The sequence below is a fragment of the Suncus etruscus genome, chromosome 7 (genome assembly GCF_024139225.1).
Source record: "Suncus etruscus isolate mSunEtr1 chromosome 7, mSunEtr1.pri.cur, whole genome shotgun sequence".
Classification (NCBI taxonomy): domain Eukaryota; kingdom Metazoa; phylum Chordata; class Mammalia; order Eulipotyphla; family Soricidae; genus Suncus; species Suncus etruscus.
This window is the reverse complement of record NC_064854.1, coordinates 24,016,023-24,042,930: the sequence shown is the minus strand read 5'-3', so window position 1 is coordinate 24,042,930 and position 26,908 is coordinate 24,016,023. Positions and strand designations below refer to the sequence as shown.

The 26,908-nt window shown below is 41.7% G+C and overlaps 1 protein-coding gene across 3 annotated transcripts in view; it reads right to left on the bottom strand.

Annotated features, from left to right (window-relative positions):
* The window catches only part of CACNB2 (calcium voltage-gated channel auxiliary subunit beta 2), a 296,476-nt gene that overhangs the window by 26,677 nt on the left and 242,891 nt on the right, over window positions 1–26,908 (bottom strand). For all 3 annotated transcript variants that reach the window (XM_049777772.1, XM_049777773.1, XM_049777775.1), the window contains 2 exons: window positions 8,775–8,897; window positions 5,640–5,776 (listed from right to left, as the gene is read on the bottom strand). In XM_049777772.1, coding sequence (XP_049633729.1) covers window positions 5,640–5,776; window positions 8,775–8,897 — 260 coding nt within the window. The remainder of the gene's footprint in view (window positions 1–5,639; window positions 5,777–8,774; window positions 8,898–26,908) is intronic.

Below are 26,908 nucleotides of genomic sequence, written 5' to 3'. Positions count from 1 at the left end.
TTGCCAGAGTTCTAGCAACAATCAGAGAAATAGCCTCTGTTCCCAATTCCAGGGTTAATTTTAAAGGACCCTGAGAGAATGCAAGAGAGGCGGCAATGTCTGCTGCTTGCCAATTCCCCACCAACAGCAGCACTTGCTTTGCTTCTGATGTATGCAAGGCTGGGGGTCTCAAGGCTAAATCCAAAAATCAGTAGTTCCCTCTCCAGTCTTTGTAGAGTTGGAGGGGAAATCTAGGAGTTTTTGTGAATAACTTAACTGAAAAGAAAGACCCAATGATACCAATATTTGCTCAGCTTTAAAACCAGGGGCCGGAGAGATAGTACGGAGGTAAGGCACTTGCCTTGCATTCAGGACAGTGGTTCGAATCCTGGCATCCCATATGGTCCCCCGAGCCTGCCAGGAGCGATTTATGAGCGTAGAGCCAGGAGTAGCCCCCGAGCACTGCTGGGTGTGACCCCCCCCAAAATAAAATAAAATAAAATAAAATAAAACCAAGGAGAAGGAATGTGCCCTAAGTAGCCATTAGAATATATCTCAAACTTGGTTAAATGAACGCCTTAGCCTGGTTAATCCAAACAATCGGATTCTATTTCAGAACAACCAAACTTTGTAGTTGTTCGATACTCTAAAGACATACTTTAGCGTCTTAAGAAACTTTGCAGCTAATATTAGAACAAAACCACTAAGACTTTGGGTCAGGCCTCTACATACTCAATTCCAGAATACTAAAGAGTCTCTTCTGAGAAGTAGGAGGAAGGGAGCATTTTAAAAGATGGGCCTGGAATTTTGGCCAGACAATCTTATTGCTTGACATTTATTACAACCAAGCAGACTTAGCTGAATGAACTGCTGGTGTCTATGCATCAAAGGGCAACATTTTCTTCAGTAAATATTAATAGTAAGGCAGACATTCCACTTAGAAGCTGCATTTTATTGCAGTTCCACTGGAATTTTAATGCTTAAAACAAACTTCTAAAGCTGTAAGCAACCAGTGAAAAAAAAGTACAGCTTTTAAGTATTTTTTAATTAAAACAATTTTAAACATTCTTAAAAAATATTCCAGTACATTTATAGGAGACAGAGACCCATGTAAAAGTAATAAAATGTGGAATTTCTAGAAATAGTTTATACTCACAATCAGAACCATAACATTTTCTCAAAGAAGTTTTAATTTTTTCCCAAGTGTTAAGTCTAATTTCTCTTGAAGCCTAGTGTTTTGAATTTTAAAAATAAATAAGTCTTAGAACTTGTATATAACTATTTCAAATAGTCCTAAGAACCGACACAATCAAGATGCAAAACGTTCTGAACTTTTAATTCTATAGAAACTCCACTGAAACTCTCTCCTGAGCTGTGCCCTCATTCTGTTGCCTTTGACTTCTATTGATTTATTTTTAATTTACATAGTAAGAGTTTAAATATACTGAAATCTGGTTAGGTTCTCAAATCAAAACTCTGAAGATGACAGATGAAAAATAAATCTCTTAAGCGAAAAAATGTTTTGTACAGATGTAAATGAATCTTTGATGAAAGAGACAGGCCAAAGAAAACAATGCAAAATGCAATAGCAAAACCAATGCATATCAGAGTAAATCTCGAATATTATTAATAGTATTCCCAAAGCCTCACACTTTCTAACTTTGTGACCCTGTGTAAGTTCCCTAACTTCTATCTTGCTGCCTCATCTGTAAAGGTGAAGACATCCATGGTCCCAGAGGTTCTTACGAAGCCAAGTGGATCATGGATGTTAGAATAGGAATTGGGTGAGGAGGACCCAGTTGGAGACAGAAGAAACAATTTGCTGAGTTGTTTTGGCCCAAACACTTCCCTTTTTAGCCCTTGGGAAGTAGTTTCTTCTTCTCATTTTGTGCATGAAATGACAAGTACAAAAAAATACCTGAGCCTATCTCTGAAAAAAAAAAAATCTACCCATGATTTACTTTCTAAGTGACTACTTGAAAAAAAATTCCGTTTCTACCTCCAAGATTCACAGTGCAGATTAACACACAAAAATCTCTGCAAACCCTCAAATCACTTTGTTACCTATAACTACAGTCCTAAGTTTACTTTACTGGGAAAATGAAATGATTTGACAAGAAATCTCTAGAAAATGCCAAACTCCACCTAAGAAATTAAAGCCAAATCCACACTCTTCTCCCACTGAGAGTTACCATGACTGGAGACCCTTCAGCAACATAATTTTGAACTGTGTGGCTTTGTTTTTGTGTGGAATACACAGGTTAGAAAAAAATTTGGAAGAGTTTATAACAATTTGAAAAGATTCAGACAAATCTGCTATAAAAGGTTAAATTTTCTTCAAACTGACAAACATCAACTCTTTTTTTTTTTGGCTTTTGGGTCATACCCAGCTGCACTCAGGGGTTACTCCTGGCTTTACGCTCAGAAATGGCTCCTGGCAGGCTCAAGGGACCATATGGGATGCTGGGATTCGAACCACTGTCTTTCTGCATGAGAGGCAAACGCCCTACCTCCATACTATCTCTCCGGCCCCAAACACTAACTCTTAATGGCCAAAGTGAAAAAGAAATTATGTTTTTTTGTTTTTTGTTTTTTGTTTTGTTTTTTTGGGCCACACTCATTTGACGCTCTGGTGTTACTCCTGGCTATGTGCTCAGAAATCGCCCCTGGCTTGGGGGGACCATATGGGACGTCCTAGAAATTATGAAGCTAATATTCTATAGCTTATATAACTGGTTCTCAAATTTTGAGGAGCTCAAAAGTTTACAGGGATTTCAACTTTAGGGTGTCAGTGACCTAGCCCCCAAGCTGTTCATCTATCATGCCTATTCCCTAGGAAATTAATTTTACCATCCTCTAAGATTTTAAACTAATATTTAAGATATCATGATCCCAATAGATGAGGAAATATACAAAAAGCCAACAGAATAATAGAAACAAATGCACAGTATCAGATCTTTAAGATTCTACAATGGAAATGAGTGAGCTTTGTTCATCTGTGATGCCTCTTTTTTTTTTTTTCCTTAATGTTTTGGGGCCAAACTTGGTGGTGCTTGGATCTCCTTGCTCAGGAATTATTCCATAGCAGTGCTTGATGGGCCATATGGGATGCTGGGCGGCAGGGCCATATGGGAACTTGAGTTGGCCATTGTGCAAGCAAACATCCTCTCCACTAGACTATCACTCTGGCCCCATGAAGCCTGTACATTTAAACCACTCACAGCTCCTAATAATCCAAAGCTGAATGAACATCAAATATAGGTTAGAGGTCTCAAAAAATGAGGGTGCAATCTGAACTAAAAGAATACTTTTTCGGGCCCAGAGAGATAGCACAGAAGCGTTTGCCGTGCAAGCAGCCAATCCAGGACCAAAGGTGGTTGGTTCGAATCCCGGTGTCCCACATGGTCCCCTGTGCCTGCCAGGAGCTATTTCTGAGCAGACAGCCAGGAGTACCCCCTGAGCACCGCCGGGTGTGGCCCAAAAACCAAAAAAAAAAAAAAAAAAAAAAAAGAATACTTTTTCAGGGGAAAAAGTACTAGTTCCCTTAAAGCAGCGGTCCTCAAACTTTTTAAACAGGGGCCAGTTCACTGTCCCTCAGACCATTGGTGGGTCTGACTATAGTAAAAACAAAACTTATGAACGAATTCTCTCTTTTTTTTTTTTGGTGGTTTTTGGGTCACACTGGCAGTGCTCAGGGGTTATTCCTGGCTCCAGGCTCAGAAATTGCTCCTGGCAGGCAAGGGGGACCATATGAAATGCCGGGATTCAAACCGATGACCTCCTGCATGAAAGGCAAACGCCTCACTTCCATGCTATCTCTCTGGCCCCATGAACGAATTCTTATGCACACTGCATATATCTTATTTTGCAATGAAGAAACAAAACAGATACAAATACAATATGTGGCCCTACAATATGTGGCCTGTGGGCCATAGTTTGAGGACCACTGCCTTAAAGCATCTGTGTTATGGATGGTTGGTTGCTACTTCCAAAATATTCTTCTAAGACTAATACAGATCTCTGTAAGAGAATATATATATATATATATATATATATATATATATACATATATATATATATATACACACACACACACATATATATATATATACACACACACATATATATATACACACACACACATATATATATATATAAAATGAAATAAACTAATAACACAGAAGCTGGAGTAAACAAAGGCTTTACTTTCTTTTATTTCACACAAAAGGCTGGTTTCTAGCACATTCCTTCCTTCCTAGAGGAACCAGCAGCCACAGTCTTGGACTTGATGGCTTAGACATTCAATTGAAAATCTATTCCTGATCAGCCCTCTGAGGGATTCTGAAGAGGGGTAAAATCAACCCAAGATGCCTACAAGGGAGCGTTCAGAAACAGCCCCCACATAACTCATCTCACTTCCACCTACTAAGGCAATTTCCCCCAGCTTCATGTGCCTTCCTTGGAGTGTTTACAATGGTGGAACTGAGAGTCAATGTGAGTGAAAATGAAGCTAACAGACTCCGTGAAGGGCCATTTGTCAGTGAGGCCTGAGACTGTCATTTCCAAAGGTGACCCCAGCACAGCCAGTGGTGGCCAAGTCACCAGCATGGGGAACTTGTGAGGAGAGAGGACCTTCACTCTTCTCATCAGTGACAGGCAGATAATTGGATTCTCTTCTGAGCTGAAGCCAAATGAAGTTTTTCAAGTGGACAATTTGCAGTATTATTATGGGTGGTGAATGAATTTAATCTAAAATAGCTCCGGGCTGGGACAGAGGAGGGGGTCTGAAAATGAAAAAAGTTCAGGCCTATGCTCTTGGGAGAGGAGAGAGAGACATAAAGAGAGAGAGAGAGAGAGAGAGAGACAGAGACAAAGAGAAACAGAAAGAGAGCAAGTGAGAGCTTTCCTGTAAGAGCTGACTTCACAAATTGAGAGGAGAGAATAAGACAGAAACAGAGAGATAGAGAGATACAGAGAGAGACACAGAGAGATAGAGGGAGAGAAAGAGAGAGAGAGAGCTTTCCTGTAAGAGCTGACTTCACAGATAGGAGCCACTCAAGAAGTTTCACTGTGACTACCTGGAAACTAAGAAAGTGCCAGTCAGGATAGTTTTGCCATGAAGGTTGAGCTGGGCTTTGCTTATGTAATGGGTTGGCTCTATCTGCTCAAAATTCTGAAAGCTGGTATGTTTCAAATTTTTTTGGTGTGTAGTTTTGGGGTCACATTCACTGGTACTCAGGGCATACTACTAGCCCTGTGCTCAGGGGAACTTAGTGGTGCCCAGGATTTAACCTGGTTAGGCCACCTGAAATTCAAGTGTCTTATCCATTGTACTAACATTGTGACCCCAGGATTATGTTTTTAAATTTTTTAAGCAAATTTCAACTTGACTTTCACCATTTCTATTTCTCCTACCCCACAGCTTTAAGCCAAACTGCAGCTTGCTACAGGTTTTATGTTCCAAACACCAACTCTGTTCCAAATAAACTCCTGTTGTCAACTCTAAATTTGCCACAGTTCACATTTCTTTTTCAGGGCAGCCATACTGTCTTCTTCACCCACTTCATCACTCCATAAAAGGATGATGAAAACAGTCCGGAAGTACCTGGACTAACTGTGTCACCTGCACAGTTAGTTACACATTGGCGATTTCCTCCTACCTGGAGTAGAATTTCCCCTGCTTGGCTCGCTGCTCATGCTGTAGCCTCATGTTCTCGAGTTTGACCGGGCTTGGAATGAATCCGATTTCACAGCCTTCTTTCACCAACCGCCCTATCCACCAGTCATTGTTAAATTTCTAGAGGTACAATCAGAACAGTGCAGGTCAGTGTATACAAGTTCACACCTTCCTCTCATCTTTCTTCTCCCTGAACTCTTCAGTATAAAGGATTAGCCTTGGCCAAGGAGACAATGACTTTGCCTCGAAAGGCTTAAACCCAGAGACCCTGAGATTCAGAAGTTGGGCAAAGAATGGGATACGTTTTTGCCCCTGCAAGCTTTTCTCTGCCCTTTTTCTTGGGGCCACTACCCTGTCACAGCAAAACAAAACAAAAGACTGGCTTGTTTTAAGATGAACAATTCCTAGAAGCAAGGACATGGTAAAGAGTATGAATTTCTTCCATTTCTGTAATCAAATGCATGAAATCTGTTAACAGGGTAAAAGAAACACAAAACCGACCCAAACTGTTTCCTGCTCCCAGAGGCATCTACTTCTGTGCAAACAGGCTAATAATGACCATGTTGAGGTGCCCACAGACAGTTCTCCATGGAGGTTGAAGTGGACAACTTCTCCCTTGCAGATGAAATACTCATTCTAAAAGCTCTATGATTTGGATTGAGATCTCTTCCCTGGAAGAGTATTTTCCAAGTCTGGTTTTTGAAAACATAGAAGAAGAACATCTATTCTGGTCATGGTAGAAATAAGGGTCCATCTAGGGGATCAACTCTCAGGAGGAGACTCAGGATTAGTCTGATCTCCTGTTGTGTAGTCAGAGTTCAACTACACCATTGTGTTTGGAAAGCTTTCTCTCTCCTTCCTAGACATCTCTTTCTAAAAAGCCAAAAGGTCTGTTCAAATTTTTTCCATTCTTTGTACTGGCAGCTATTGTCTCCTTCTGTCTCTCACTGCATTGATGAATGAAATCTGAGAGCAAATGCTCCCCAGAACCTATGATGACTGACTGCTCTTCCAGAAGAAATGCTGTGACTGTCTCAAAGACAGCTTCTACTCATACTGGCAATATAGGATAGAGGAATTTCTTGTCTATGATTAGTATTATGCCCAACACACATTGGATAACTACTGATGCTAAAGAATCCTTCCTTGAGGGTGAATTTCTACAATTTTCAGATGGAGTCACAGTTAACTAAAAGTTAGACTTATTATAGCACAGAGGATGGGGATTATTCTACTGTATAGTTCCTGTCTCACTGGTCTCTGTCAGATAGGAAGACATCCAGGAATTAAATAAGCTTAGCTAGAAAGATGATAGTTTGAGAAAAGGGTCATTAAAAAGATGATTATAGGATTCTTAATTTGTAATTACCAGAATGCAGGCACTCTTGGGGAAAGCCTTATTGGTGGGGGTACTATATTCATTCTTATCTGCCAGAAGAAGAGAGTCCAGAGAATTTGAATCATCTGTTGCTTTGATATTCACCCTTTTGATATGAGGAGGCCTGGCCCAGAGAGATTAGAATATACATAGGCAAATGAATATTATGTTTTCCCTCCTTCACCTTGTGTTACTGGTTCTAAATGATAAATTTTGTATGTGGAAGACAGGGCTCTCAGTACATGAGGCTTTGAGCCCCTGATCTTCTACTTTCTTCTTTTATGTCTATATTATTTGCTTTTTGTTTTGGGGCCACATCTGGCAGTGCTCAGGGATTACTTACTGGCTCTGCACTCAGGAATCACTCCTGACAGGTTTGGGAACCATCTGAGATGGTAGAGATCAAATGAGGGATGACTGCATGCAAGGCAAATGCCCTTCCCACTGTGATATTGCTCAGGTCCTCTTATCTTGTTTTCTTAATTGTCATTGTACCCCTACTACAGGCCTGTTTACTCAGGGCTAGTTCTAAGTTTCCAAGTTTTACCACTTCTCCCCTATATTGCAGAAACAAGGCTAGAGAACTCAGTTCAGACACTGTCAGCAGAGAGGAGAGATGAGAAAAAAATCTAAATATTATTAAACACTGCTGAGATGCTTACACTGAGACATAGAAAAAAAATGACACAGTCCAGGTCACATACTAAAAGGAAAAGTAATGGATAAATATGGAAAGGGATCATCTGTATACACTTGTACTTCCCAGTTTCTGGGTCATGGAGCCCAGGAGGAGGGTGCAAGTCTTACATTACTGTAAGAGTCTAGTTACTACTTTCTTCTTTAAAAAGAGCCTTAACAGGGTATATCAGAAAGATATTTGCTCTTCTATGTTCATTGTAGCACTATTCATAGTTGTCAAGAGTGGGAAATAACCCAAGTGCCTAAGAACAGATGAGTGGCTAAAGATACTGTGGTTTAGAAAAAACAATGAAATACTACTGAAATATAAGAAAACATAACTTGCAATTTATTTGGGAATATGTGAAGGGTATAAGGTTGAATGAAGTCAATAAGGAGAGGGAGAAATATAGAGGATCTCTCTCATATAAAAAATAGTAAGAGATAAACAAATGGTCAATGCAGGCCAGAAAAGTAGCACTTGCCTTGCACAAGAATAACCTGGGTTCAATCCTTTGTACCCCATATGGTCCCTTGAACACTACCAAGAGTAATTCCCGAGTTCAGAGCCAGGAGTTGACCCTGACAACTGCCTGGTATGATCCAAAAAGCAAAATAAAAACAAAAAAAAACATAAAACCAAACAACACAATGATAAAATCCCATAAATGGCAATGGCAACAGACTCTGAGAGTTGGCCTGCAGAACTGAGTTTGCCAAAAGATAGGATGGTGAGTGGGGTTGGGATGGGACCTTGAGACATGGTGGGGGGATACTGCCAAACTGGTAGTGGATATATTATTGGAACACTGTATGCCTAGAATTTTGTTATGAACACTAATGAAAATAATGGTATCAAAATACAAATCATAATTAGAAAGTATCCTAACACATTAATCTTTAAAATCATACTATTTATTTAGAAAAGATTCAAGGGCACTAATTCTGTGCAGCTAATCATATGACTACAGCTCTAGGCAAGGTGATTTTGTAGCAAGAGGGAATAAGAAATGATGTTTCAAGATAAATAGCAGGCAGATCAACTCAAATTATGTTCCTTACTTCCTTAACATGCAGAAAATCTTTTGCTTCGAATGAGATGGCCATGCCTGGCACGGGAACATCATCTTCATGGGCTGCACTGTAGCTGACATTTGTCCGAACGGCAAAGGCAACAGGCTTTGTCTAAAGAGAGGAAAAGAAAGAAAAAAAAATAATTGAGCAAACAGAGCCCTATCTTTCCCCTGAAAACACAAACATACACTGGACAACTGTTATAATTGTTATTTTCTTCATTCGGTTCTTCGACACAAAACAGCTCTTTAGTATTCACAAGATAGGAGATCTTCAAGCTCGTGGCTGTAAGCCTCCAACCTCCAAATAAGAGTAAAAGGCCATTGTTCTCATTGAAAGCATTACAAGTAATGAAGGGGAATGAACCGGTGAAATATGTGTTTACAATGGAATTATAGCAACTGGAAATCAGGAAGTACCTGGGAATAAAATGCAAGTTCTTTGGTTCCATAAGAGGAAGACAGAGACAGACACACACACACACACACACACACACACACACACACACACACACACACACACACACACACACACACACACAGAGAGAGAGAGAGAGAGAGAGAGAGAGAGAGAGAGAGAGAGAGAAATGTACTAACTAGTACCCCTCCACCCTAGACATGTGCTTCAATCCATAATAATGACATACTTTCAAAAGGCACAATGTTCCAAATTAAAAAGAACCAGGGAATAGATCTTATGACTCCAGCAACTATTATTTGTGGCTGCAGGGAATTAGAAACGCAATGACTTCTTATTTTTGTTCCCTCCTTGAGTTCACTTGGCCTCTGGAGATGAAAACATTAATTAAGCTGTCCTTTGTTATCTAATGTTTTGCATATTTCTAGACAAGTGTTTGTCCTCTATCAAGGCAGTAACTGCAAAGGGAAATGGTAGGTGAGCTCAGGAAAGAAGTGCCTGTTTCTTTCTTAGACATACTGGCCCAAGGCTTGCTCCCAAACAGTGTTTCCTGCCTCAAAGGTTTCTTCATTCAGACCCATTAGAAAGAGTACAGAAGAGGTGGGCCAGACAAAACCCAGCTCACTGCCAGCTTTCATAGTTAATCTATCCTACCTGGCTGTGTTCTGCGTTGAAGATGAAGCTAAGGAGTAATGAAATGACAATAAAATGCAACGAAAAGAGACCCAAGGTCAAGAAGAAACCACAGACATTCAAATTTGAGCTTCAATTCTTGATAACTATTAGGAAGGATTATTTAAAGGCATATTGCTTCTCCATATATTGAAATAAGGAAGAAATGAATATTGTCTAGAGGACCACCAAAGCATGATCTTTTTTTTTTTTTTTTTTTTTTTTTTTTTTGGTTTTTGGGTCACACCTGGCAGTGCTCAGGGGTTATTCCTGGCTCCAGGCTCAGAAATTGCTCCTGGCAGGCACAGGGGACCATATGGGGCGCCGGGATTCGAACCGATGACCTCCTGCATGAAAGGCAAACGCCTTACCTCCATGCTATCTCTCCGGCCCCGAAAGCATGATCTTTTGCGGGGGTGATATGGATCACATCTAGCAGTGCTAGGAATGCTGTTCCTGACTATACTCTGGAGTGATCCCTAGAGAATTGGATATGGAGTTGAAGATAGAACCAGGGCTGGTGGGAAGTATGGCGAAGGTCTGATTCTTGCACTCTCTCTCCAGGTCCCCAAATGGCAGGGTTTTTTTTGGTTTTTGTTTTTATTTGTTTTTTTTTTTTTTTTTTTTGGTCACACCCAGCAGTGCTCAGGAGTTACTCCTGGTTCTATGCTCAGAAATTGCTCCTGGCAGGTACGGGGAACCATAAGGGATGCTGGGATTCGAACCACCAACCTTCTGCTACCTCCATGCTATCTCTCCAGTCCCCAAACACCAGTTTTTAAAATTTTTAATACAAATTCTTTTTTTTTTTTTTTTTTGGTTTTTGGGCCACACCTGGCGGTGCTCAGGGGTTACTCCTGGCTGTTTGCTCAGAAATAGCTCCTGGCAGGCATGGGGGACCATATGGGACACCAGGATTCGAACCAACCACCTTTGGTTCTGGATTGGCTGCTTGCAAGGCAAACGCCGCTGTGCTATCTCTCTGGGCCCAAATTCTTGAATTGAACCGCTGTAAGATACATAATTATAAAGTTGTTTAGGGTTAAGTTTCAGCCATACAGTGTCTAACAATCTTCCCTAGGCCACATTTCCCACCACCAATGTTTCCATCCCCCCCCTCTTCCCATTTTCTCCTCTTCCTGTCTCTGTGACAAACATTTTGACTCTTTTGTTATCTATCTATCTATCTATCCATCCATCCACCCATCCACCCATCCATCCATCCATCCATCCATCCATCCATCCATCCATCCATTCATCTTTATTTCTTTTAGATACCATAATTTGCAATATTCCTAAATGCCATCTTGATGGCATAATGGTGTTTCCATTTTTTCATGAACATTTTAAAACATTCCAATAGGTTCCAAACATGGAGATCAAATGAAAAAGCTTCAGGAAACTTCTGGGTGAAAGAAGCATCCCAGTTGGAGGTGATCATAGCTATTCATGGGGAGAGATGGAAGCATTATCAAGAAATCAGCAGTGAAGATACAAAGAAAAATAGCTCAATGCTGAGGATATTTCATCTTAATGCTTTTAAAATAGTTGTTGGGGTCACAACCATATGTGTTCAGTGAGGTGAAGGGCGTGGTGTTAGACTTTGCTCATAGAAGGTACTGTTCTGCAGCTTGCTCTCCCAAGCAAAATATAAAGTCCATAAGATTTGCAGATTTGATGTTAATATGAATATAACTCAACAATGCCACAAACACTGGAACTATTGAGTGACATAAGAATAAGTGTCTGAAAAATAAAGTCAGTATTTTTGTTTAGTTATCGGAAATATCCAGACATTCTAGAAGAATGCTCAGAGTCAGAGAGAAAGTTCTGCAATAAAGAGAGAAGGTTGTCAGTCTTGGTTGTATTGACCTTATTAATACCATGTGTCTAGGTGAGATGGACAACTTGGGGTGACTTCCACCAAAAAAGGCACTAAGAGGTTATTATGGGCAGGAAAATGACCCAGAAGATTCTAGTGTTCAGGAAGCAAGTATATCAACCGAGGAGGGAAGTATTAGATTATATCAAATAGTGCTAATAAGGTCAAGGAAGATGAGGGCTAAGAATTGCCATGTGGATTTTGGGACTTACTAACAGTTGGTAGAAAAGGGTGAAAGGAAAGGGACGAAAACCCTGTGAGTACAATGGTACTATATGTGGGGAGTATGTTACATGATCCTCAATGAACATCTATAGTTGTGGATAATACCCAACTCTATACATGTTCTATTCTTCCCTATAAGTATAGCTTAATTGATGAATTAGTCCCAATAAGAGAGAAACAACAATAACTCTAAAGCAACTGTACCACTATACCTGCATGTGACTGCTTTCAAGGTTTATTATTATAGGTGACATTTTTTAGACCAGGAGCCATGGCAGAAAAATGAACAAACAGCTAAATTATGATTAAGAAGAAACTACCAGCTGTTCCCACTCTGGAGATGCCTGTGTTCTTTTGAACATGTATTTTCCCTCTCTCCATTTTTCTAAGTAAATTTCTTCAAACAAAACTATTTTGCTTCACTATTGAAAAAAGAAAGAAAACTGTCATATAGACTGGTGGGCCACATTTCTTTATCCCCAGATTCTCCATGGGCCTCAGGATATTCCAAGGAGAATCTCATTAATTGGACCCCATAAATGAGATTTGGGGGTCAATCAGCAGTAAAAAGTGGTCACAGGAAGAAAACAACATTGAAAGAAATACATTCTGTGGCTAGAAAAAGTAAATGAATCCTGGGTATAGACAACCCTTAAAGAAACTTGTCAGAAAAGGTGGAAAGGAAATGGTAGTAATAACAGCCAGTAAGTAGTGGCTAATTGTTTTTTTATAGTGCCAGGGACTGAACTTAAGGCAGATACAACTCCTCTGCTCTGCCTCTGACCTCCACACTTTTTATTTCCATGTAACGAAAGAGAAATAACAATTTGTGTCTCTGATGACTGGAATGATCCACTGGACATGGGGAATCTGATTATTTAAAACAGCAACCAGTTGTTCACAAATGGGGGTGGGCCGAATCTCACCTCAACACATACCTTCTTTCAGCACCAAATAACTCAATAGCCTCCACCTACACTAGCCAGAAAAAAGGCACACCTCCAAGACTCAGCTACCAAAAACAAGATGGCTGCCCCACCACTTCCTTCCCAGGTTGCCTGGGCCAGGCAGACAGTTCTGGGGCTTTCTGGGAATGGGAGCAGGCAGAAAGAGAGGCACAGCAGCCCACAGCCACACCAGACACCCTCTGACAAAAATTTCCCAGTTCTACAACTGAACCTTTTCAAACTACTATGCCACCAAATGGTTTCAGATTTATATATCCTAGATCATTTGGCCACATACACTTCAAAAATCTCATACTAGTGTCAGTCCAGTAGAATTATAGCATATCTAATGGGGACATTGCATAGAAGACCACCAAGCTCAGTGGGTCTGAGCAGTACATAGAATGATCAACCACAGCCCAGTCAATCCTTACACAATGGCCTCAGTAACACCATGGTGATTATTATTACTGCTATTACAACTAGTCCCTTATTGACTTAAACTTGCCTATTCCCATTTACTTTTGTATTATAACAAAAAATATGAAGTAAGTTTGTTCATGCCTGCAGGGGGGCAGGCTAGGGTAGTGGGTGGGAAACTGGGGGCACTGGTGGAGTGAAGGTCCCACTGATGATGGGATTGGAATTTGAGCACTTAGTGTCTGAAGCAACTGTATTATGAATAAATAAGTAAATCATAGTGCTATAATTAAAAATCTAAGTAAACAAACACCACAGCAATCAGAATTGTGACAGCTGTATTTCTCCTTAGGTAGAGGCAAGTGAGAAGCCTTGGTGTAGTAGAGGGGATATTGGGAAGGAGGACACAATGGGAGTTGGTTCTAGAAATAGGAAGCGAAGCAGTGTGCACTGGGGCTGAGGTTACTGGCTCTCAGAAATAGCATCTTCTAAGTGTTCCCTTACCCAGAGGGAGTAAAGCCAGGGTAGGGGGCATTCAAAGTGTGAGAAAAGAAAAGAGGAAGCAAAGGAGTGAGGAAGAGCCTGAGGCAGGAGATAGAGGAACAGAAATTGTAGGCATCCTCCAGTGGTCACTGGAGAGTGGAGAACAGGGACTCAGAGTGGGGCAGGCCTAGCTAGAATCTAAATGCATCAGAGCCTGGGGCTGGAACTCCAAATACTGTACAAACTCTCACCCAAATGCCTTAACTCAAGGTAGCCACTTGCTACCTTGCTCTGAATTTCCTGCAGCAATTTCACAGGAGCAGATGTTATCAGATACAGACACTTTCTCTATTTGGGAGCCTTTTAGTCACTTCCCTGAACTCACTGTCTCAACTAGGCGATAACTCTTTTCAGGCAAATGATTTATATTGCTTTTTATTTTTTTACACCAGCCTCTAAGCATTGCTCACTAATAACTGCTAATAAGGACTCAATTAAGGGATCGATTTCTTTCTATTAAAGCAATCAGTGACTGAATGCTTCTTTTTATAAAGGGGGTCTGCTGCCCGGCTTCAGGGCAGGAGAAGGCAAATCCCTAAACATCTGTGGCAGCAAAAATGGTTGGATCAGTGTTTCTTCTGATGGGATTAAGATGCATGAAGACAAGAGCAAGTGTGTGTCTATTTGTTAATTAAATATAAAGCAGCTATCTTAAGAGCCGGGCATGAAACGTTTGAAGCAAAAAATTGAAATCTTAAAAAAGTCACAGGATTTTTTGGGTAAGAACAAGCCTGAAAGAAAAAAAAAAAAAGCGAAAATTGAAAGTGAAACAAAAATTAAGGTCAATCATTTCTCTTTTCAAGAGGTAATGAAGTAGAAAAAGGAGAATAAGCCCTGGTAAAGGTTTTTAGGGAGTAAGTCATGGTCAGTTTTAAAAGGTTAGGACCAAGCTAGAGAGATGGTGAAGGACCTGAGGCACTTGCCTTGCACATTTGCATGTGGCCAACATGAGTTTGATCCCAAGACCATATATGTCCCTGAGCACCACCAGGAATAATTCTTAAGCACTTCGGGGAGTGGCTCTCCCCACAAAAACCCAACCTTTTAACAAAAGCAAAAAAAAAAAAAAAGGATCCCTTTAAAGAGCTTAACTGATTACAAAAGTAAAGGCAATATTTATAAATATTAAAATCAGGGGCCCGGAGAGATAGCACAGCGGTGTTTGCCTTGCAAGCAGCCGATCCAGGACAAAAGGTGGTTGGTTCGAATCCCGGTGTCCCATATGGTCCCCCGTGCCTGCCAGGAGCTATTTCTGAGCAGTCAGCCAGGAGTAACCCCTGAGCAACGCCGGGTGTGGCCAAAAAACCAAAACAAAACAAAAATAAATAAATATTAAAATCAAAATGTACTCAAAGTTACAGAATCAACATGCAAGGTGAAGTGACAGCGGTTAGTGATAAAAATAAATGTGGCCAGGGCAATAAAGCACTGTCAGAAAGTGTTTGCCTTGCACATGGCTAATTTGGGTTCGATCCCTGGTATCCCATATATTCCCCCAGAGCACTGCCAGGAGCGCAGAGAAAGGAGTAAGTTCTGAGCACTGCTGGGTGTGACCTAAAAACAAAAGAAAACAAAAAACAAACAAAAAGAAAGAAATAGATTTAGTTAGCAAAATAGATTTAGCAGGCTGTGATGTAGCTCACAGCACCTGCTTCCAATGCACAGTCCCTGGATCCAATCCCCAGCATCCTTTCTTCACAAAGGAAAAGGAAAGAAATAGAGGATTACCCTCCCTTTTTGCCTAAAAAGGTAACAGATCACTTTAGATCTGATCTTTCAACTCAGCTAGAAAAGGATCCATTGCCTGCACTGGGGAAAGTGAATGTTAGTAGAGAAATGTATCCAAAGAGAAATCCAATATGGAGAGAGATTATTCCTGTAATTGGATTCTCAGACATCTAATAGTCACCAAGCTTGTTGGTGCTCCAGGGAAACTATCTTTTCTCCGAGTCTCAACTTCACTTAGGCCACAGAAGAGATCAAGAGCAGGAAGAAGTTCTGGAATTGATAGATTCCAGGTTATTGGATATGCCTTGCTGTTTTAGGACTATGAAGAAAAGTCAGGCAAGTAGTAGCTTTCTTTTGTTGGTTTGTTTTGGAACCACATCCAGCCATGCTCAGGGCTTACTCCTGGCTCTAGGGCCAATGTTCACTCCTGACAGTGCTCAAAGGGCCATAGTGGATGGGCCCATAGTGGATGCCAGGGGTTGAACCTGGGCTAGTTGCATGTAAGGCAAGTTCCCTTTTTATTATTTTATCTCTCCAGCTCTGACAACAGCATCAAATAAGGAAATAGAGGGCCAGAGAGAACAGAAATTAAGGCTTTTGGGGCCAGAGAGATAGCACAGTGGTAGGGTGTTTGTTTCCTTGAATGCAGCAGATCCAGGATGGACTCGGTTCAATCCCTGACATCCCATATGGTCCCCCAAGCCAGGAGCAATTTCTGAGTGCATAGCCAGGAGTAACCCCTGAGTGTCACCTGGTGTGGCCCAAAACTACAACAAAAAAAAGGGGGGATATTAATGCTTTTTTTTTTTGGTGTTTTTTTTGGGGGGGGTCACACCCGGCAGTGCTCAGGGGTTACTCCTGGCTCCATGCTCAGAAATTGCTCCTGGCAGGCACGGGGGACCATATGGGACTCCAGGATTCAAACCGATGACCTCCTGCATGAAAGGCAAACGCCTTACCTCCATGCTATCTCTCCGGCCCCGAGATATTAATGCTTTGCTTTGTGGCTGACCTCTGTTCAATTCCTGGCACTGCAGAGTCCCCCAAGCACCACCTGGAGTAATTTTTGGACAAAAAAATCAGGACTGAGCCCTGAGCATCCAAACCAACACAAACAACTAGTTCTATTATCATAAAATCTGGCACTGGGTGAAGGACATAAACAAACTTAGCAGTGAATTGAAAGTCATCTCAGCATATGCTGGTTTTCAATGATGGGCTCTTGAAACTTAAATAATAATATTATTATTATTATGCTATATGACTTAAATTTTTACAATTTACAAATATAACGTATACACACAAAGACAACATTCTCAGGTCAAAGGTCAGGATGTGAAGGATACAGGAAGCTTTGTGGATTTTCTTCCATAGGCCTATGGAGACCCTGGTGAGTACTGTGCCCACACCAGACCAAAAGGCTGAACACCTCTGACTCTGCACATGCACCCCCATTTCCTCTCTTTTGCTGTCAGATGACACATTTCCTGTTCAGCTTCTTCATCCTGCTCCTGAAACCATCTTCCTCATCCATTTCTACCCTTAGTTTTTCTCTCAAATTTACTCTATTTTTATTAAAGTACCAAAATGAGAAAAGAAGAGAAAAGCCAGATAGTTGCAGGCCATCTCCACAAAGACCAGACAATACTCTGTGAAGCTCCACAGTCCACAAGTACCATGTAGACCTTGGCCCAAGGGTCTCCTATTTCCTTGAAGGTTCTCTTAGTTCTGGGTCTCTATAACAAGTAGAGGAATGAGAAGGAGAGAAAGCGACTGTGGTGCCTCTTCAAAATTACTACTTTGCATTTAGACTGTTATAGAATTTGTCTATTCTGTCCTTAGTTAGGAAATTATACACTATCTCCACTTGCCAAAGAAGCATTCTAAACACATGTAAGGAAAGTAGGGGCTGACAAACACGGGGAGACACATTCTATTCTGTTTTAATTCTGTAATCTTCACTTTCTACTTCATGCCAACAGCTGTCATGTCTGCTAAAATCTACATGGTGGTGATCATGGGGGTGCGTGGATGCATGTGTGTTTACTTTTATTACTCTGTATTTCACTAAGTGTCTTGTTTTGTTTTTAAACAAAAACACCCTCTCCCTGCCCCCTCCACACACAAAACCCCAAATTAAAACCAAATAAAGCACAGACTAGAGACTTTCCAGGACTAAAATCTAATATTTGGGTAAGGAAAATCCTGGTTGGTAGATTATGGATAAGAGAAACTGTCAGGCTGTTCACTCTCTGGAAATGTTAAAAACCTGTGAGACCACCCTGATTTCAGTGCCCAGCAAAGCTCTGGCACTTGTGTGGTGTTTCTCGAACTTTCTCTGATCATGGTCCTCTTCCCACACTGTTTCCTTCCCAGACTCCCTATTTTATGTCCTATTTATACAATTTTCACCTGTAATCTCCCCCAAGTAAGCCTGGGACCAATGAAGGAGCATTTGGCCTCAAGTTCAGAGATGCTTGTCTAGATTTTCAGTGACCGATCAGCTCCCAGAAGAACCTCATTTCCTAATACCTTCTGCTGTTGGAAAAGTTGGGGGTCGTCAGGATGTCAACAAATCAATCTTGGCACAATATAGAAAGTCCATTGCACACAATCGTTTTTGTTGTTGTTGTTTTTAGTCCACACCTAGCAATGCCCAGGAGTTACTCCTGGCTCTGAACTCAGAAATAATACCGATAATGCTTAGAGGACAATATTGTATGCTGGGAAATGAATTTGGGTCAGCTATGTCCAAGGTAAGCACATTACTCATTGATCCCATCTCTCCAAGTTTATATTACATACCTTTCAAACATTTTTTTTTTTTGGTTTTTGGGCCACACCCGGCGGTGCTCAGGGGTTACTCCTGACTGTCTGCTCAGAAATAGCTCCTGGCAGGCATGGGGGACCATATGGGACACCGGGATTCGAACCAACCATCTTAGGTCCTGGATCGGCTGCTTGCAAGGCAAACACCGCTGTGCTATCTCTCTGGGCCCAACCTTTCAAACATTTTTATCTCTGATTATTTCAAGTTAAGTTTAGAGAGAAAATTCTTTTTTTTTTTTTATTTACTTTTATTTTTTTTATTTTTTGGGCCACACTGGGTGATGCTCAGGAATTACTCCTGGCTATGGGCTCAAAAATTGCTCCTGCCTCGGGGGACCATGTAGGATGCCGAGGATCAAACGTAGGTCCGTCCTGGGTTGGCCACATGCCAGGCAAACACTCTACCACTGTGCTATCATTCTGGCTCAGAGGAAATTCTTAAATAAAGGTGTTTATGCCTGAAAATAATTTGCTGTAGACTATATGCTTCCTTCCAGAAGGATGTTAAGATTCTCATGCCCACCACCAGGAGATACAATGATCTATAATCTCTAAAATGATTAGGTCCTCAGAGTCCTGACTATGTCTTCAGCCCTAAAGGTCAGAACGTTGGATTAGAAGCATGCAGAACTGTGAGCTCTGTTTCTGGCAGTACAACTAGTTAGGCTTTCTAAAATGAGCTCAGTCATCCAATAGTTTCCTCTTTACTGAGGTTCTACTAGGACTAGAAAGGGTATTTTTCACAGTGCTAAAAACACAGTTCAACAAGACAAATTGTGGGTGTGGGTCTGTGAGGTTCATGTTCCAGTGAGAGAGGAATCTTAAGATAAAATTCCCAAGGAAGAACATTTGAGTGCCAGTGATTCTCCTGGGCGGTGTTCAGAAGAAGGGGCAAAGAATAAGATGTTCCAGATTACAAGTTTCCTAAGTTATTGGGCCTGCAGCCCTTGTTTCAGAAAAAGAATCATCCTCCCCAGAAATCTGCCTTCTTAGAGAGCAAGAGAAAGCTCCATCCCTTTTCCCAAGAGCCTCAGAAGCTACTGCTGCCTCACCCCCTTCGTTTTATGATCTCCCAAAAAAAGTAGTATCTTTTTAGATGGTCAAGGAGAAATAAAGGTTTTCACACACACACACACACACACACACACACACACACACACACACACACACACTTTTGGGCCAGAGCTATAATACAATGGGTAGGGTTCTTGCCTTGCACATGGCAAGAGCTATAGTACAAAGGGTAGGGTTCCTGCCTTGCACGTGGCCAGGAGTGATCCTTGAGCACACTGCCAGGAGTAAGCACTGAGCATCGCTGAATGTGTCCCCCAAACAAAAATGAAATTAAAAAATTTTTTAAAAAATTGTTTATTTCTTTTTTTGTGCCACACCTGGAAGTGCTCAGGAGTTACTCCTGGCTGGGCACTCAGAAATTGTTCATAGCAGACTCGGGGAATCATATGTGATGCTGGGAATGGAACCCAGGTCTGTCTTGAGTCAGCTATGTGAAAGGCAAATGGCCTACTGCTGTGCTATCTCTCCGGCTCCTAAAAATTACTTCTTATGGGCCGGGAGAGATAGCACAACGTTGTTTGCCTTGCAAGCAGCTGATCCAGGACCAAAGGTGGTTGGTTCGAATCCCGGTGTCCCATATGGTCCCCCGTGCCTGCCAGGAGCTATTTCTGAGCAGATAGCCAGGAGTAACCCCTGAGCACCGCCGGGTGTGGCCCCAAAACCAAAAAAAAAAAAATTACTTCTTATATTTCTAACCAATCATAACCCTGAAATAATTGATATATTTTAAAATAAAAGCATATGACTTCCAAAAGAGTGTTGGCTCCCTCAAAATATCATCCCTGCAGGGGATGCATGAGTGGATAAAGGACACTGATTCCAGACACTGCCACTGTTTGAGAATGACTTCAAAACTTTTTTTGCAAGTGCCTGGAGCAGGAAAACAACTCACCACTCCCTCCTATTACAGATGTTCTTAATCTGATAACTCCCTTCCTTGGTGGATTTAGTTTCTCTGAAGCAGCCTTAAATCACAGAGGCCTGGCTGATTGAACCTGGTAGACACACTTTTCAAATAAAAATGATCGCCTGCCTCTGAAAGCAATGCGTGGGTTTTTTCGTGTGCTTTCACATGCTGCCTTGAGGGCCAGTTCGAGGGCTCAGTCAGTACCTCAATAGCACCTGAGCACCACAACATCCCTGTACATTTACAGCTCCCCGAAGCTCTCTTCTTGGAATCACATGAAGAGCCCCAGGTTTACAGGAATTTCTCAGCCCAAGCATGTCATGTCAACAGATGGGATCTGAGACTCTGACTTTCTGTTTCCTCTTAGCAGAACAAGTCAGGATTTCAGGAAAGTGTCTGTATGACACATACTTACAACACACAAATATATAACTTGTAAAATCTCTTGCTGTTTTTCTTTTTTTTTTTTGGCAAACTCAAATCATTTTTACTGAGATTACAAAGGCCAAGAAATGACCACAATTTGAAGCTCCCAAGCATTCATAAACATAGAGGGTCCGGGGCTGGGAAGGTGGCGCTAGAGCTAAGGTGTCTGCCTTACAAGCGCTAGCCAAGGAACGGACCGCAGTTCGATCCCCCGGTGTCCCATATGGTCCCCCCAAGCCAGGGGCGATTTCTGAGCACATAGCCAGGAGTAACCCCTGAGCGTCAAACGGGTGTGGCCCAAAAACAAAAACAAATAAAAACAAAAAAAAAAAAACATAGAGGGTCCAAGACTGGAATGATAGTACAATGAGTAGGACACATGCCTTGCATGTGGCAGGTCCAGGTTCAATCCCCAGTATCCTACATGGTCCTCTATGCCCACCAGCAGCAATTCCTGAGTGCAGAGCCAGGAGAAATCAGAGCATTGCTAGGTGTGGCTTAAAAACAAACAGCAGAACCCCAAAACAAATGTATAGGGTCCTCCCACCCCCCCATGTGCAATAGGATATGGAAAAAGGGAACTGAAGGTATGACCCACCATTGGCTCCTTTCCTCTGTCTCTTGCTCATTTGGTTTAAAATTCTAGTATTAGGGCTGGAGTAGTAGCACAGCAGTAGGGCATTTGCCTTCCATGCGGCTGATCCAGGACGATTGCGGGTTCTATCCCTAGCATTCCATATGGTCCCCCAAGCCAAGAGAGATTTCTGAGTACAGAGCCAGGAGTACCCCCCCACATACACACACAATCTAGTATCAAGTAAGCTTCCCCACAGTTGTTTCAGCTAAATGGGGGAAGGTGAGTGTAAGATGATGACCGATATTCTTACATGTTGGGCCTATGAGCACATCACCTCCTTTTAATTCACATATTAATAGTAATATCTTTGCGATTTCAATGACACAGGGCTATCAAATGTAGTCAGTTACCATATAAAACACTGAAAACTCAATATTGGTATCGCTTACCATCTCTCAATTTCCCCCTCCTTTTTTTGGAGAAAGCGAGTAACACAGCAGGCAGTGCTCAGAGCTGACTCCTGGCCTTGCTCTCAGGAATCACACCTGGAGGGTTCAGGGGACCCACTAAATTGGGTCCTGCAAATCAAACCCTGGTTGCTCATGTGCAAGACAAATGCCCTACCTGCTTTATACTAGCACTTGGACCACACCTTCCCACCCTATAGGAGCCACTTTTAAGTGTTTGTGCCTAGGGCTAGGTGTATTCCAGCTTACGATGGACTCAATTAGTCTAGAATCCCATCAGAGGGTCCTCTCTGCATTCTGCTAGTCTGTCTGGTATTCGGAGGTCAATAGGAGGTTTTCCTTTTGGAGTGTGGGTTGGTGCTTAGGAAGAGAATCAGTAAAATCAGTCCTGAGTTAGAGTTGATTCATTCCAGCCCCCAAACCATCCTTTCAGCCACACTTCTAGCCAGGCACTACAGGCTCCTGAACCCTTACAAGCACCACCAGGCACCTTAAGGAAGCCCAGCCTGATCTTTCAGAAGATAAATCAGGTGTGTCCCTGCCTGTGACAACTGTTAGCCTTTATTTCCGGGGCTGGGAGCACAGGAAGGAGAAAAGCCACCCCAAAAGAAAGCCACAGTCTCCCCTCTCTGCAGCCCAATCACTCAAAGAGCTGAGTCACAGCACCTGAGCTCTGGAGCCGGCAGAAAGGAAGCTGCACTGGCTGCCAGCCTTGCCACTCCAGGCTCCTGCTCCTGGGCTGGGGATCTCTCAGTTCTATAGTCCCAACAGTCTTACCCAGTTGCTTCCAAATGCATCATCCCCTTCACACACACCCAGGCCCCCTGGACAATCCTTGGTACCCAAAAAAGGCCTCACCATGTCTAAACAGGCCCTTCCTCCACCTGAGAAATATCAGTGAAATATCTTGAAATAGGCTCTTTCAGTATCCGGATGGTGAGAACTTGGAGAGGCGGTAGCCAGTGCATTCCAAGGGCTCAGCCCAACAAGGCTGAATGAAACAAGACAAGCCAGGCTGAGTCTCATGAAGGCCTGGAAGAAAGTGGCATCTGGGTCGCCCAGCTCAGGTCCCCTACTTTCTCCAATTACACCTTGACTCTGCTTCCAACACATGGAAGAACACAATGGATGCTCTAGGTCCTAGAGTCTAGGATATACTTTCTAACATGAGGTGGTAGTTTTCTGTTGCTTTGTCACAGGCAGGAAAAAAGAATTTGGCAGGAACAAGAGCAAGTCTCCTGCCCTGCTCAGATTCTTTAAAGCCAGTCATGTTCATTCTCTGAGACTGTGGAAAAAGCCTATAAACAAGGCTTTGCTTTGGCATCAGTGCTGAACACACCAAAGCTCCAGATAAGAGTTGACTCCTGGTTTCTGACACTAATAAGTCCAGAGTCTGTTCTTAGAGAAAAAACGTGTTCTGTGTGTATCAGTAAGGCTATTTTAGAGCTTGCTGTCTTCAATGTAAACTGGCACAGGGGTTTCTGAATTTCAATGGGATTTCACTGATGGGAGGAAAAAGCATCTTGTTTTCAGAGCTTGGCTAGTGGCAAGAGTTTTTCAAAAGATGGGTGATAAATCCATAAGCAGTCATGCTATTCATTGGATAGATTGATTCTATGAGGAATAACTTCAACAGTATTTTTATATTCATTAATATATAGACTCGGATGGAATAGACATCTTGTTATTCAATTGTTTTCACTGCAGATGCATCCTACCGTAGTACATCTATTTGACTCGCCAGTAAGTGTAGAGCCCAGCTAAAAAGTGTGCCCGGAATTACCAGCGGGTGGAGCCAGAGCATGACTTTTTTTTTTCACTGATGACCTTTACGAGCATCATGGTTAAGTCTCAGACATGTCTTCGATTTAGAAACACTGATTGCACATAAAACATACAGCAAATTCTGCTGTATACCATGGCACACACTGCAATATTTACATCACTACATAATGATCTGCCATACCATATTAAGCATCTTTTAATATTTCCCCATGTTCAGAAGTGGGACTCTTGATTTGAAGAGAGGATGCTTTACCTGATGGTGCTGCTCAATTTTTGTTTTATATAAGAATAAGTCACTGGGGGTTGGAATTGTTAAACAAATGACAAGATTTACACACACACACACACACACACACACACACATCTGAAGAACTAAAGTGCTATAGAAGTGCCTACCTAGTTTCTGGAGCTGCATTTTCAACAGAAACAGACAAAACTGAGTATTTGTTTTTGTTCATTTGTTTTAGGTTTTTGTTGTTTTTTGAAGGAGCACACTGGGCTGTGCTCAGAGGTTGCTCCTGGCTCTATACTCAGAAATCACTCCTGGCAGGCTCAGGCAAATGCCCTACCATTGTGTAGGCCCCAAAACTGAGTATTTAGAAGCTGTCAAAGTTGAAGGACAAAAATGTCCTGGAAAGTTTTGCTGAAAGGTAATTTTTTTAAAAACGGAACTAAAATCAGAGACTTAGTTGGTTGATAAGAAACTATTTCTGACATAATTTTGTTTGTTTGTTTGTTTGTTTGTTTGTGGGCCATACCTGGAGGTGCTCAGGGATAACTCCTGGTTTTGTGCACAAAAATTACTCCTGATGATGCCTGATGGGCCATATGGGATGCAGGGAATCAAACCCAGGTCAGCCACATGCAAAGCAAATGCCCTACCTTCTGTACTATCATTTTGGCCCTGTTTCTGATATAATTTTAAATCAGACCTAACCTAAACCAAGACCTCTGAAGCTCTCTGTCAACTCCCAAAGCCAAAACTAGGTTAAGAGATCATACTCAGGTCAGTAAACCAAGCAAGGCAGGATGATTGGGTGGGTTGCCCATCAAAGAGAAGAGATTCCAGGGCCATAGAGTACAGTATGTAGGGAATTTGCCTTGCATAGAGCAGACCCAGGTTTGATCCCTGACATCTCATAGGGTCTCTTAAATCTGCCAGGATTAATTCCTGATTGCAGAGCCAGGAGTAAGCCCTGGGCAATGTGGGCTATGCACCCCAAAACAAAAACAAGCTAACAAACTAATATTAAAAAAAAGGAAGAGATTCCTTATTCAAAGATGTTCATTTAGTCAATCAGAGGATTTAAGAGTAAAGTAAGTGAAGTCAGCAAGGCATGTTCCTCCCAAAGAATGTGGAGGAATGTACAAACCTCCTAGCTTCTGAGATGAAAATGCAAAGATAGTACAATGATTATTGATGAAGGATCCATAGAAAGAAATTCTTGGAATCCCTCTGCTGGGATGAAGCTTCTTGCTCCATTTCAGATATGTTTTGAGAACATGAAGTTCAAAAGGTAAATACTTGGGTTTAAAGTTCAAATGGTAGATACTTGACTTTAACATTTCTTGGGTAGCACACCTCTGTTACTTTTATGTGGAGGGTCTCTAAAAGCAACTTGTTAGTTGGACCACCATGTTGATTGTTAGTTTACGACATTCACACAGGGATCCACATGCACTCAGGCTTATAGACAGTTTACCAGTGATATCAACTGCCTTCCTCTACTAACTTCTCTGTGACCTCTGTGATAAATAGAAAATGGCAAAATTCCTTTTGGGTTAGAATATACATGCTTTCAGTAGGTGAATTAAGCCTGATTACTCCCACATTGCACAAGAAGGCCATTAGATGGCAGGTCCCATACTATATGGTTCTCTCTGGTAGAGATCAGACTCTAACCCATAATTCTAGCTCCACTACACCATAATTTCTGCTCCAATTTTAGACTGTTGCTAACCAGTGTTCCAGAGGAAGTAGAAAAATCCAAAGGCTTCAACTAAGGGCGGTTTTAGAAAGACCAGCGACAGCAGAATAATAATGGTCTCCTGCCCTGATGAATGTCCAAATCTGACGAATGAAATGTCAAAGATGAATTGATAAATATGTTTAAATATTTTAATGATGTTCTTGATAACATGTATTTTTATTATATTCAAACACTTAAATTTGCAAATCAGTACTTAAGATTAAGGTTTTTCCAGAAACACCCATCTGGCAGACTTTCCAAGCCTTCCACTTTACCAAGCTGAAATGGCATTCACTGTCACCTAAAAGCTCCTGTTTGGAAAGCAAATAGAGACTCATGTGGACTGGCATTCATCCCTTCCAGTCTTCTGGGCTATCACTTGGGCCAGACTCCTTTAAGGGAAGATGGTGTTTCCTTTATTATTATTTTTACTCTGCAAATAACATTCAGAAAAGATGGCAAAAATAAAAACCAGCAAAACAAAATAAAAAAATATACACAAAATGCCCATTTTGTGCCAAACATGAGCACAAGAGCTTGTAAAATTCAGTGTAATTGAACATATGAATTGTACACTTAGGCCCTGTGTGTTAAGAGAATCCAGGAAACCATGTGTTTTTGGTATGAACAAACTGAGGCAGGAACAGAGAAAAGGCCAGAGATAAAAACAATGCGTTATTGTATATAATCTTTGACACGCCTGGGCTAGAGCAATAGCACAGTGGATTGCCGTGCACCTGGCCAATCCAGGTTCTATACCAGGCATCCCATATGGTTCCCTGAGTCTGCCAGGAGTGGCAGAGCCAAGAGTAATCCCTGAGCACAGCCTAGTATGACCCCAAAAGCCAACCAACAAACAAATTTTTGAGATGCCTCAAAACTTATATTTAATAAACCACACACATAGACTGCATATGTATGTGCAGGGATGGGTCATATTTGTGGATGCATGTAACCTAAGTGCCAAACATTTATTTTAAGAAATACCCTATATCTTTGACTTGGTTTTTTGGGTCATACCCAGAGGTGCTTGGGCTTACCCCTTGCAGGACTTGGGGAACCATATGTGGTGCTGGGGACTGAACTTGGTTGGCTTGGCTATGTGCAAGGCAAGTGACTCACCAGTTGTTTAGGCTCCCAAATTCTCTAAGTCTTTAGAGGCACCTTTACAACATTACCTGTTGTGTATGTAAACATTTTTATGGGATTATTATGTTACTGACCCTACCCTGATCGGTGATTGTGCCCTTCCC